At 33.6% G+C, this 14,040-nt stretch overlaps 1 protein-coding gene across 1 annotated transcript in view; it reads left to right on the top strand.

Moving 5' to 3' along the window:
• The window catches only part of PHIP (PHIP subunit of CUL4-Ring ligase complex), a 104,875-nt gene that overhangs the window by 75,275 nt on the left and 15,560 nt on the right, over positions 1-14,040 (top strand). The window contains exons 24-32 of the mRNA XM_080934328.1: positions 3,765-3,884; positions 5,628-5,735; positions 6,103-6,227; positions 6,337-6,419; positions 8,955-9,066; positions 9,251-9,312; positions 10,684-10,839; positions 11,583-11,703; positions 13,550-13,675. Coding sequence (XP_080790454.1) covers positions 3,765-3,884; positions 5,628-5,735; positions 6,103-6,227; positions 6,337-6,419; positions 8,955-9,066; positions 9,251-9,312; positions 10,684-10,839; positions 11,583-11,703; positions 13,550-13,675 — 1,013 coding nt within the window. The remainder of the gene's footprint in view (positions 1-3,764; positions 3,885-5,627; positions 5,736-6,102; positions 6,228-6,336; positions 6,420-8,954; positions 9,067-9,250; positions 9,313-10,683; positions 10,840-11,582; positions 11,704-13,549; positions 13,676-14,040) is intronic.

Here is a 14,040-nt window from a genome sequence, read left to right as displayed (position 1 = left end):
GCAGTAGGTCCAATATAATAGGGTAATACATTTGTTTTTTTACATAGTCTTCAAGTGCTATCAGACAGCTCAGTAGTGTTTCCTCCTGTGTATTGAGTTGTTGTGAAAAACACTTGGCAAGTAAGGAGATTACTGAGTGTGTGAGAAAATGAGAACGTTTCCCATATAACTGACTTTTAATTAAGCATAGAGTAAGATACATATACATATATATTTTATATATTATATATATTAACATTATGTTCTAATGCCCCAAGATTAACAGTAAAATACACATATATTTTAAAGATAATTCAGAAATCAAGTGGGAAAAATATTTGAGATCAGTATAGAAGCAGTCCCAGAAATCCATGGGAGAAAGTTGTTAACAGTGCCTCCAAAATAAAATCTGAAATCACAGAGCAGGAAGTTTTAAAAAATATTTAATGCATTTAACTGTTTAATACTAGGTGACAAAAATCGCTTTCAATCAAGTACTTAAGGTTCTCCTAGTATTAGTGGGTATTGAAATGTGTTCTTCTGATTTTGTGTGGTACTAGAATCTTAGTTACAAGTTTAGTTATTCCTATTTAATTTCCAGTTAGTTATGCCTTCTGTAAGACTTGTTACCCATTTCTGTCAACACTGACACTTTATATAGAGAAAAATTGCCTGGTATAATTAATATGCCATATTTAAGATTAAACAATCAAGCTTTCAGAATCTGACATGGTAGGGAGGTATATGTAAGACCCCAAACAGTTGCTGGGTCTAACTTAGTGATAAACACTTGTGATTTACATAACTACTTAGGTGTCGCATGACTTAATAGTGTGTCTCAAACCTTACAAATCTTTTTTTTCCCTCCTCTTTCTTGAGACAGGGTTCTTCTTTGTATCCCTGGCTGTTCTAGAACTAACTCTTTAGACCAAACTGGCCTTGAACTCACAGGGATTGGCCTGCCTCTGCCGACTGAATGGGATGTGTGTCCCCACTGCCCGGTGTAGCTTTTACAGATCTTTATTTTCTAAGTGTCTACTTCAACTTTTCTCTACCTCAGCTTTCCTCACTGTAGTGATCTCTTACTCTTATATTTTTGGTTGTGAGCCTAGCCCTTAATGACTGAGCCATCTCTTACTCTTAAATATTATTTGAGTATCTTCTCTTACTTGAATAATTAATCTGCCAGAGTACTATGACCCTGCCTTTAAAACATATTTAGTGTTTGACTGTTGTTTTACTGGGTCAGTTGTTTGTATGATCTGAGTCATTTAAAGTTGTTTCATTCTACCCTGTTCTTTTGTTTCTACCCACTTTATTCCATAGGACTATTTTCTTCCAGCTTTAAACTGCCCTGTGCAGTTTAATTCAAATTCATGGTCTTTTTCTCTCTCCCTCTTCTCCTCCCCGAAGCCCCTCCCTCTGTGTGTGTGTGTGTGTGTGTGTGTGTGTGTGTGTGTGTGTGTGTGTGAGAGAGAGAGAGAGAGAGAGAGAGAGAGAGAGAGAGAGAGAGAGAGAGAGAGAGAGAGAGACTTAAACATGCATGGGTGCTAACATAACAAATACATAATAATAAAAATCTAAGGAGGCTGTTTAGTGTTGCTCATGTATATGGATGACTTGGTACTGAATATTAAGTTAGTGGTCTCATTCTTCAGGATGACATAATTGTCATGCTCTCAACATTCTTTAGTTAACTACTTAGTCAACTACTTAGTTGCTAGTTGCCAGTAGTTCTATGCCAAAATTGCTGGTGTATCATTGTTTAGCTTTCCTGCTCTTTCTGAGAGAGAGAGTCTTATGGCAGCTTCTTGGACCTCTGGCTCTTTAAGAATTCTATTTTTATACTGTGATACTCACTGAACTTTAGGTGCAGATGTTGTGCTGTATCTTTTGGAATTGTACAACCCATAAGTCATTTTTGACTAGTTAATGATTTTCTGTAATCTTCTGTCTGTGTCAAAGAGAAACTTCTTTGATGAACGTTAAGAGTGACACTTCTCTATAGATCTTGAATACAGATAAAAATTAGACTTCATTTAGTAAAGTGGTAGTAGTAGGTTGTCCTAAGATCCATGATATATTATTACTCTCCATGTGTAGTTGGCTAGGGTTTTAGTACCAGGCATGATTGCCCTCCTAATTGAGTGTACCTGGAGTCTAATTGGATAGCTGTTATCTATCACCAAGAGAAGAGTACCACCTTTGTACCTTTAGGGATATATTGAGATGTTAATTGTGTGGTCCCTAGGTGTCACAGCTGGGTAGGAATGTTGGTTACTTCTGCATAACACTTTCCAATGCTATGAATATGATTATGTTTTTTAAAATAAGAGGATAGCTATTCTACCATGATAGCCTGAAAGTAGCTATGTATGATATATACAAAACAAATGTGGGGGCTATGTTTCAGTAAAACTTAATAAACACTCAGTTGTACTCTTTGAATGTGAGTCATTTACTGTTCTCATATTTTTTTTCCAGTCATCCCTTTAAAATATGTCAGCTCATAGTATGTTTCTGCCCATCATTCCAGTGAAATCATCTCAAAGGCTTTTCTTCCATGTTTTCAAGATGTTAGAGCAATCCCGAGGCATTAAATTAAAAATGCCATGTGTGAACGATAGGAATATATACATGAGAAATTATATGTTGTGAAATAACTCTTAGAAGTTAAGACTGCTGCAAGTGCTGTCTTTGCTGTCATGGCGTTGCTTCTTTTTTGTGATGGCAAGCCCATTCAAGGTGATTGAGCTATAGGGTAAGGTGCAGCTTAATTTTTATTAGTTCAGCGCAAATTTGCTTAACAAAACAAAAATCGCCAACAACAAAACTCACAATAAATACACTCAGCCACATTTTAAATCTGTTGCTTAAATAATGTTAGGTTTCAGAAGTTTTTTTTTTTTAGTTCACTTTTTATATTTATATAAGGTAATATTATAAAGTCTTTAGATTACTTGTTGGTGACCAGTAAAACTAAATTTTTACTAGGAGCATAGGTTTCTTTCACTGTTGTTCTTTGGGGAGATAAAAAGTAAAAGACCTATTTTCAGTACTTAAAATGATGATTTTGTGTGTGTGTATGTGTGTGTCTGTCTGTCTGTCTGTCTGTCCGTCCATCTTTTGGGAAGAGCATAAATGAGTTAAAGAATGAAGTGGCTACTGTTAGTAAGGGAGGATACTAACATTATTAATTAGTTAATGAAGTGGAAAGATGGATAAGAATTCAAGGTCAGCCTCCACTATATCATGAGTTTGAAGCCAACCTGGGCTGTCTAAAAGAAATAGAGCTAGTGACAGTGACAAAGTGAGAGAATAGATGTGAGTGAATGAATGTGAAGGAGGCTATTCTTAGGTTATTTAGAAGTGTAGTGTCCAGTTTATAGCCCTCATGAAAGCAGTTAGTTTTCTAGGTCCTTGATATACTACTTGACCTATTGGATATAGTCTCAGTTACTACAGTTACACTAAGGCTGTGGTCTTAAGACCATTGAGCACATTTTAGTTTGCTGTGCGTTCTCTTTTATAAGATTACCTGTTTTGAAAGGGGGAAACTAGAAGAGTTTGTAATTTGTGTCTGTTAAGATAACTTTTGAGAGTTTTGTGAAGAGTATACAGTTTGCTTTTTTCTCCAGCTCTCCATCAGTTGGAAAAGCTGAATAACTTTTGTCATTTCTACTGTTTTTCTAGAATAAGGTTTTAATACTGGAGAGTAAGGTCTTTGTACAGATTCATTTCCTTGTGTTTGAAGATCCTGCTAATGCTGTTGCATGCTTTCTCAGAGATTGGCTGTAGGAGAACTAACTGAGAATGGTCTTACGTTAGAAGAATGGTTGCCTTCAGCATGGATTACGGATACAATTCCTAGAAGATGTCCATTTGTGCCGCAGATGGGTGATGAGGTACTTTTAAAAGTTTCTTTAAGTTTTTTTCAAGTAATAACATGAATATATTTATAGATTTTGAAACTTACTTGTAAAAGATTGCAGAAAGTTTCTTTTAAAAAAATTCTAAATATTTGTAACAGAGTATTAGAAAAGTACAACCAAAGATCTAATAATAATATTCCTCAGGACAACTATAAATATGTGATAATATTAAGTATAATTTATAATATTAACTATTTTGAAAAGAGTGGGGTTTCCCCTCTTTCTGGTGTTTTTAAGACAAGGTTTCTCTGTGTAGTACTGGCTGGCTTGGAACTTGCTCTGTAAAGTAGGCTGGCCTGGAACTAAAAAGAATTTGAGATTAGTTTAAGACTTTCTCTCAGAATTTCTTAGGACCATATCTCCTTATTTTATAATACAAATTTAAGATGTGTTATCCACTAATATCCAACATAGTGACTAAAATATACTTTAAATAAATGCTTCATTTTTTTAAATGTAGTAATACTATTATAAATCAGTAAATAACATGTGTTACTTATTTATTTATTTAAAGAGTCTCTCTTGCCTCATAAACTTTAGAAGACTAGAACATACCTTTGCAATGGCAGTTCTTACAGCGTCTGCACAGTAAAATGATGACAGTACTTTGTTTTTTAAAGTAACCTTTTAAATATATTTATTTATTACGTATAAACTGTAGCTATCTTCAAATACACCAGAAGAGGGCTTCAGATCCCATTACAGATGGTTGTGAGCCACCATGTGGTTTCTGGGATTTGAACTCAGAACCTCTAGAAGATCAGTCAGTGCTCTTAACCGCTGAGCCATCTCTCCAGCCTGATAAGTACTTTTAAGATAGTCAGTCACACATGTCTTGTTACTATGTGGATCTTCTTTAGATTCTGGTACTCGAACCTTCACGCCATTGGTATTTGTACTGGGGAGTTGTACTGCAAACTTCCAATGATTCTCAAACACCAGGAATAGTAATGAATAGGATAAAAATATGCAGGATAACGACCATCCAAAATATTACTGATCATTTAACACATTTAAAAATAACCTTCTTTGGCCTGGAAAGTCAGTTCAGGAGTTAAAAACATCCATTACAGAGCACCTATGTTCAATTTATAGGACCTGCATGGCAGCTTACAATCTTTTGTTAATCCAGTCTTGAATCTCATGGCCTTTTCTGACCTCTGTGGGCACTAGGCATGCATATGCATTCATGTAAAACGCTCCTCCCCCCTGCAACGTTTAATAAGTATTTTTATAATAAGATGCATATGTAGTGGCAGGTTATTCAAATAGCAGTTCTGCAGGACACCTGCTAGGAGTTAAGTTTCATCTTGAAATGGAGATGCATACATACGCTTATGATTTACAGATTAAGAATCAAGCTAGATTAGATTTTAAAGTTTTCTGCATAAATATAAACACATAATTTTAAAAGTAAAAATAAAAGATTGTGAGGATAAACTTTAAAACCCCTAGTTATAATTGTGTGTGTGTACCATATTGATCAACATACTTTAAATTTAAAAATATATGAAACCAAAGCATTTGCACACTTAATTTTCTGAGTTTTTAATTAGAGCACTTTAATTTTGTTTTAGTGACTTTAAGACAATTTGGAATAACATTTAAAATTTCCAGTGTCAGAATTTTTGTGTAATTTCAAAGTAGATTTTCTCTTTAGTGTAAGTAGTATCTTCCACTTAAGTTTTTATATTTTATTTATTTATCTATTTTTAGGTTTATTATTTTCGACAAGGACATGAAGCATATGTTGAAATGGCTCGGAAAAATAAAATTTATAGTATCAATCCTAAAAAACAGCCATGGCATAAGATGGAACTAAGGGTAAATATTGGCGTATTTCTTGATGTAAAATACATTTTTTGCATTATTAAAGAAGTTGTATAAAGGTTTACTCTTTGACTGTAAGAAACTGAATGGGCCTGGGGAATAGTTCCGTGGGTAATATGCCTTCATTGAAAGTATAAAGGCCAGAGTTCGGGTCCTCAGGCCCCTGCAATGTAGAGTGGTGTCTGTGCTCTTTCATACTCAGTTCAGTACTTGAGAGAGACTCGGGCAGGCTGGTCAGAGTAGCCAAACTGGCAAGTTACAGGTTCATTAAGAAGCTCGTTTCTGTCAATAAAACAGTGAAGAAGTGACCTGAAGCACCCATTTTGTTCTGTAGAGATAATGTCTTGTTTTTATATTGTAGGAACAAGAACTGATGAAGATCGTTGGTATAAAGTATGAAGTGGGATTGCCTACCCTCTGCTGCCTTAAACTTGCTTTTCTAGATCCTGATACTGGTAAACTGACCGGTGGATCATTTACCATGAAGTAAGGACTGCTATTGAGGCAGTATTGGAGTATTTTTCATGATAAATTTGAACATATCTTAGACACTTGTAGGTGTGTGACCTAATTATTCTGTTTCTGATTGTAATAGATACCATGATATGCCTGACGTCATAGATTTTCTAGTCTTGAGACAACAATTTGATGATGCAAAATATAGACGATGGAATATAGGTGGGTAATTATTGATTGAGAAGCCATAGATGTTCTGCATATCTTACTTACCCTTTACTTTATAAATGATTTACTAACTAGCATAACTAGAAGCACCTTTTTATCATTTGTAAGTATGCTGATGAAAAAGATAGGCCATTTTTATGTTTTGAGAATGAAAATACCTTAATCTGATTGATGTTCAAATTTCAAAATGTTTGTTTCATTTGCTTAGCAATTCCAGAATTATTTTAGATTTTTTTTCTCAGCTGTTTTGTTTTGAATTAAATACTTACCCGTTAATATTGATTATAGGAATGTTTGAGGACAAAGATAATATACTATCATGAGTTCAAAATATAAACTTGGGCTAACACAAAAATGATTTTATTATTCATAAGTGTTTGAAAATATGAAATCATGCTTTTAAGCTATTTTAAATTATACAAATGGGCATGTGTTTATTGAGTAGTTCTTAATTTAAGCAAATCCAGTCTTCTATGTTAGAGGGGCATCACTTAACTAATATCAGTTGGAATATTGATCTGTACTTTTCACTGCTTTTGGCATGTTTTTCTTAATTAATCTTGGAAAAACTTAACTCTTAAGTGGGGGAAGGAAGCATACATAAAAACGAATTACAATGATACATATATATTAATATACCATAATGAGTGAGTATTATGTTTGCTTACATTAAGGTTTAATTAGGCACTTTGAAAATGTTATAATTAGGGGTATGAATAAAACTGGAGTATTATATCCTCTTAAAAAACAAAAGATGAGCACTAGGGAAGTGTAAAGGAGTCTCTAGGTAATAGGAATGTCCAGATGCATTGTCGTTAGAAGGAAGTCTTAAGAGTAAATATTTAAATTTACATTATTTGAAAAATAAATTAACATTGTAGGAAATTATATTGAAATGTGCTTTATATAACTTGTTTTATAGAGAGTTACTGTAAATGCATAAAAACATGAAAACTGAAAATTTAAAATTATTTGAAGAAAATAAATTTTAGGAAACAATTCTAAACCTATTTGAGTAGTAGCAAATTATATTTACATTTAAGGTAGAAACAATCTAGAATAAATGCAACACACTTTTTTTACATTTGGTTACATTGAAATAAAACATTGTGTGACAATGGCAGGTAAATCAGGTGTTTTGAATGAGTAAACATCAACATATTTCTCATTTATTTAGATATTTCAGTTTTTCCATATTAGTACATTATTATGTGTTATAGTCTGTTGTTCTTTTATTTTTGTCATAATACCTTTTCATCTGTCTTCTGCCACTTAAGATGCCCAGGAATATTTGATGGGTGACTGACTGGTATTCTGTATTGTTAACCTAACATGACTGTCCATTGTGTTCTTACACATTTGCAAAATCTGACTCACCATGAAGCACAGCTTGTCAGTTTTGGGGGAGTCCTAAGAAATTGGTCTATTAAAATAGTTCATGCTTTTAGTAATATTCTGGTAGACTTAAAGAATGATGTTAGTGCTAAGTTTTATAAAATAGCTTGTCTCTAAGCTCACTATCACCAATACTCACCTGATGAACAATGACAGACTTAATCCAACTCAGTACCCAGTCAAAATTAATAATAGTTTACAAAGATTTTCTTTTCATTCTAACTCCAAAGAATTCTAATATAAAATATACTTTCCCTTGTTTTTCTGATTTAATACAGTTATGTTATTTAATTCATGTCTGTTATTTAATGCATAGATACCACTATTACTGAATAGATGAAGGCAGTTGAAAACACATATTTTAGACTTTTTCCTATGCTATCAGAAGATTTAGTTAGGGCTGTGGCAGACATTAAAGGGCAACACTGCACAGAGCGAAAGGTACTCTGGAGTCTTTATGTGCAGCAGGAGACTGGAAAGACCGATATTTAATCGAGGTGCCGTTCTTGGAGCTTATTAGATTGTTTTCATTATGAGCAGTTTTAGTTATAAACCATGACGATTGGCTAAAGAACTAGATAAGAGGCAAAGGCATGCTTTCCTTCCCTCCAGTGCTCAGCAATTTCACGGGGCTTCTTCCCGTTGTTGCCCTTTAGCAAGGAAGGAAGGGACCGTGCAGTGCAGTGTAAGGATGACAGAGGTGAACAAGAGCTACTCAAGTTTTCATGGTTGATTATTATTTGTGGGAAATATCAGGAAGTAAAGATTTTAAATAAACTATAAGTATGTTTAGACAGTAGTCACCCAGTGTGTGTGTGTGTGTGTATATATATATATATATATATATATATATATATATATATATTTTTTTTTTTTTTTTTTTTTAATGCTGCATTTGGAGAAATGATTAAGACAAAAAGGGAAGGTCTCATTACTGAAAATTAAGGACATAATGTCAGTCATAAAGATATGGGTGCTAATTTTCCTGACTCTTTTTAAATATATGGCTTGCCTTCTATTATGTGAAATCATCCAGTTTAAGAACCTTAGAGAGATAGACTTTAGGAAAAGGAATTAACCAAAGTCAAGGTACATGCCAATGTGATGAGACAGGTGTCTTTTATTATTTTTCAGGTGACCGCTTCAGATCTGTCATAGATGATGCCTGGTGGTTTGGAACAATTGAAAGTCAAGAGCCTCTTCAACCTGAGTACCCTGATAGTTTGTTTCAGTGTTACAATGTTTGGTAAGAAAATAATTAGATTGTATTTTCAATTAGGTCAGGGTTTCAATTTTTTTCTTATCTTTTAGTAAAGAGGTCAAGATACTTCATTTAATACTGAGTCAGTTATTTGTTTAATGTAATTTCCATACATTTTTGGTATATCATTTTCTGTTTCTTTTAATGGAATAATTTTGCTTTCTTAAAGTTGGGACAATGGAGATACAGAAAAGATGAGTCCCTGGGATATGGAATTGATACCTAATAATGGTAAGTATAGGTTAGGCTCATGCATAAACCTTGTGGAGTTAGGTGGGGGTTTTGTTTTACATTCTCCCTCTCTTCCTTCCACTCTCTCTCCCTCTCCCCGCACACACAGAGGAAAGGAGAGACAGAGAGGAAAGGAGAGAGGGGGGGATGAGGGGTGTATGTGAAAGGGCACCATGCATAATAGGCCATTTATTTTGGCAGCCAGAAAACAGCTTGCAAGAGTTAGTTCTCTTCTTTCTTGGGTCCTAAGGATTGTACTTGGACCATTAGGTTTTGTGGGATATACATTTGCCCTCTGAGCCATTTCTTCAGCACTAGAGTTACTTGGTTTTCTTATATTTGATTTTGTTTTTTTTAAATAAGAAAGCTGATATACTACTTGAGTTGAATCACTGAGGCAAAGGCAGGAAGTTACTGTTAGCTGAGGTTGGATAGTAAGAGCTTCATTCAACAAAGCAAAACATTTGCTATCCTTTAAGTTCATTATGACCAGCAAATAGAAAATATTTAACAAAAATATTAATTGTAAACTTACTAATGAGTATAAAATTAGAGAAGTTTTAGCACTGAACATGTTAACAGTCTTTGCCTATGTGGAACCCACGACTTAAAAGGGAAATTGAAATTAATATAACACAACTAAGTAGAAAGCTGTTTTATTATTCATTGTTTACATTGTTTGGAGACTGTGGGCATTTAAAACCATTTTTGAAACATCATCAAATAGTCGTTAAGGAATGAGGCTTCTAAGTGGCTATATCAGTGTATTGCTTTGTCTTCCCACTGTGTATGTACTAGTCCCAGAACAACTTTCTTAGGACACATACCTACACACAGTTAATTTGATTACATACAGTGTTTGGATTTTGTTGTAGTTAGCTTAATGGAAAGAAGTAACCAGGTGTGTTTTACTCCTTGGAATTTTCTTCTGTACAGTGTTAAAGATACAGACATGGAAAGTATCACTTCAGAAGTGAAAGACCTAAAACTTCCTCTTAGCATTCATAGTTCTATGTGTTTCTGTTAGAAAATTTTTGAATTTGATTAAAATATTGTTGAAACTTTTATTAGATCATTTTAATTGTATATTTTATTAAAATAAATGATAGTTGAATTGTGGGATGGATTAAGAACTGAAATTTTTTTGTAGAAATTTTTTCTTCCAGGTATAACTGGACTGTAATACAGTTATTAGGTATAAATAACCATTTAGTTTTAAGTGTAACATTGCTTTTTAAGAATACATTTTTATTTAAAATTTTTTTTCCATTTTGAAAATTGCAATTTTAAAAAATCAATTATTTCTGAAGAAAAAACTCATCACTAATTACTATGTATGTTCATTGATGTGTTTCTCTATTTGCATTTCAGCTGTGTTTCCAGAAGAACTGGGTACTAGTGTTCCTTTAACTGATGTTGAATGTCGGTCACTAATTTATAAACCTCTTGATGGAGAATGGGGAGCCAATCCCAGGGATGAAGAATGCGAAAGAATTGTTGGAGGAATAAATCAGTTGATGACACTAGGTAAACAAATAGTAACAGTAGTATAGAAAATCCTCTGTGTACATGAACTTTCTGTAGGTAAATTTTAGGAGACTGCCGTATTTGTAAAGATTCTTAAACTTAATGGACATGACACAACTGAAAGAGGAAGGTAATCCAAAGTAATATTTATTTGGATAGCTGTGATTATCTTATTATGACTTATTATACATAGGCCTTTACAAAGGGAAAGAGATGGGCTATGGTCTCATATTTCTGGTTTGTGAAAATAAAAGTAAACTGACAAAAACTTGCTTATCTGAGCTCTTGCCTTTAAGGTAGAGCTTAAACTGTAGACACTGTTATGGTGTTTAAACAGTGTACAATCCAGAATCAGCTTAAGACAACACAGGGTGACGTGCAAAAATTAAGAGTAAGAACTGAAGATACTGGACATACTGCCTTATGTCGAAGTTTTGTCTTTGGTGTTTTTTCTTATCCCTCATGGTGCCAAGGATTAGATTGAAGGCTTTGTCCATTCAAATACTCTACCACTGAGCTGTATACACAGCCTCAGTCTGATAACATGGAAACTATAAATACTCTCTTAAATACTTTATCAATACTTTAGGTTTAAGGTAGCTTAAAAAATACAATCTTAGCTTATGTTTTAGTTTTTACTCTCTTGCATTGATAAATTTATATTTATCTGTATTTCTTCATCTTAATGTATTTTAATGAATTTCAGAATACAGAAAATATATTTTTGACCTTATTTATTTTAGATATTGCTTCTGCATTTGTGGCCCCTGTGGATCTTCAAGCTTACCCCATGTATTGCACTGTGGTGGCATATCCAACGGATCTAAGTACAATTAAACAAAGACTGGAAAACAGGTTTTACAGGTTAGTGCTCTTTGGTCTTACATTAACAAAAAAACGCTAATGGATTTTTTTATTCAGTTACCAGAAGTCTGCACGAATGTCTTTCAGTTTCATCTATACACAGACAGACATGAGTCCCATCTATACACAGTCAGACATGAGTCCCATCTATACACAGACACAGGCATGAGTCCCATCTATACACACAGACGCAGGCATGAGTCCCATCTATAGACAGACATGAGTCCCATCTTTACACACAGACAGACATGAGTCCCATGTATACACAGGCATGAGTTCCATCTATACACACACAGACATGAGCCCCATCTGTACACACAGAAACAGACATTAGTCCCGTAGGAGTCAGGTTAGACACGAAGTCAGATGAAGCCCTTGCACTCTGTTTCTTCAGAGTTCCTGCAGTGTTAATGCTGCTGATCTATGGGATTATGAATGAATACTTGATTTGATTTTCTTATAGGAATTCTATAAATTAAGCCAGAAAGTTCCTTTCTCCTAAATAATATACTAGAATATTTAATATATTTTCTATGAATATCTCAATTTTGTCTATTGAGATTTTTGAACTTTTATGAAAGTACAACTAGGAAGGATTCATAAAAGTTTTTATAGTTTTTGTTAGCTCAATTTGCCTTTTCATGGTAACAGTTTTTGATTGCTAGTGAGTTTTTAGTTTTTATTTTGTTTTGAGACAGTGTCTTACTAGCCTTAGTTTATCCTGGAACTTTAAATCTATCATTTGTAATGAAATTGCATTTTTAATTTTTTTTTTAGTAGCTGTTGCTTAGTAGACTAGTACTTTTATGTACATAATAATATTAAAACTTCTTTTATGACGGGTTCTATAATTTGGAGGTTTAGCTTTGCTTCTTTTATTGCTGTGAGTTGGTTAAAGCACTGAAAACACTCCTGTGTTCTTACTGACTAGCATGGGCCTTCTCAGCAGCAGTATTACTGACATATGAGCTAGAAAAATCTTTTTTCCTTCCTGACATACATATCTGGTGGATGAGCACCATCAGAGTAAAATTAAATAGAATTCACCTTGATTCGTAAGGTGGTCTTATTGGTGTTAAGCCCCCTTGCTACTTGTTGGAGCATTATCATTTGTATTTCTTATTTCATTCATTCTTTGGTTATGCTATATAAGTTTTACTGATAGTAATTTAATGCCTTATTTTACATAATTATTACAGTCAGCATTTTGAAATGCATAGGAACACCCATATATGTTTTTCCATAGCTACAATTACATGCTTTTATTCTGTAGATCCATATTTGTACACAGATCAGTAAGATTAACTTATACAGTTTCATTGTGTTCTCAAAAAAGTCTTCTGATTATCTTTGCTTTTAGAAATACAATTGTGAAACAACAGAAATTTTCTTTTAGCATTGGCAAGTGTTCGGAAATCCTAATTAGGATCCTTGCTGATTCTCCATGTTTTTATGTTTTATAAACAATCTGTTGATTACCTTTCATCTTTACATGTTAGTTACTAGTAGTATAGTTAAAATTATTTCCTTTTGTGTAGAAAATAGGGAATAGAGCAATACCACACATTTCAGGAAAACAAACAATAAAACCGATAACCTTGTTCCTTGTCGGCCACTCTCCCATAGAAATCCCCTTCTAAAAAGCAGCACTGTTGATAGTCTACTAGTCTTATTCCAGACAGTTTCTACACAATTTATAGTTTTCTTTTAATAAGAACTGAATTTTGTTTTTTGGAGATGTTTTTAAGATGTTAGTAATATGATTGTTTTAAGAGTGAAACTTAAATGTCAGATGTGATGATTTTAAATTGTATGCACTTACAAAGACAAGATTTCTTTTTTTTAGGCGCTTTTCATCCCTAATGTGGGAAGTTCGATACATAGAACACAATACACGAACATTTAATGAGCCAGGAAGTCCAATTGTGAAATCTGCTAAATTTGTGACTGATCTTCTTCTGCATTTTATAAAGTGAGTTCCATATCTGTGCTCAAATATGCTAGTTATAGCAGGTGCATGATTTTAAAATGTGAACTAATCTAAAGTATAAAGTGCCATAATGTAAACATTTTACAATCATCTTTTACATAGGTGCTGGTGTTACATAAGCATTTTAAAATGAAAAATGTTAGTGAAAAGAAAAAAAAATTAAGTCACACTTAATGGCTCATGCTTTTCAGGCCAGGCCAGCATTAGGAAGGTAGAAAGAGTGAATTTATGTGAGTTTAAGGCCAGTGTGGTCTAGCTATAGAGTTCTAGTTCCAGCTAGGGCTACACAGTAAGGCTCTGATCAGGAAAAAAACCCACACCTTCAAACATTGGTCTTAAAATCATAA

This window comes from Micromys minutus (genome assembly GCF_963924665.1).
Source record: "Micromys minutus genome assembly, chromosome: 21".
NCBI lineage: Eukaryota > Metazoa > Chordata > Mammalia > Rodentia > Muridae > Micromys > Micromys minutus.
Note: the sequence above shows the minus strand (reverse complement) of the source record. Positions and strands in the feature narration are given on the sequence as shown.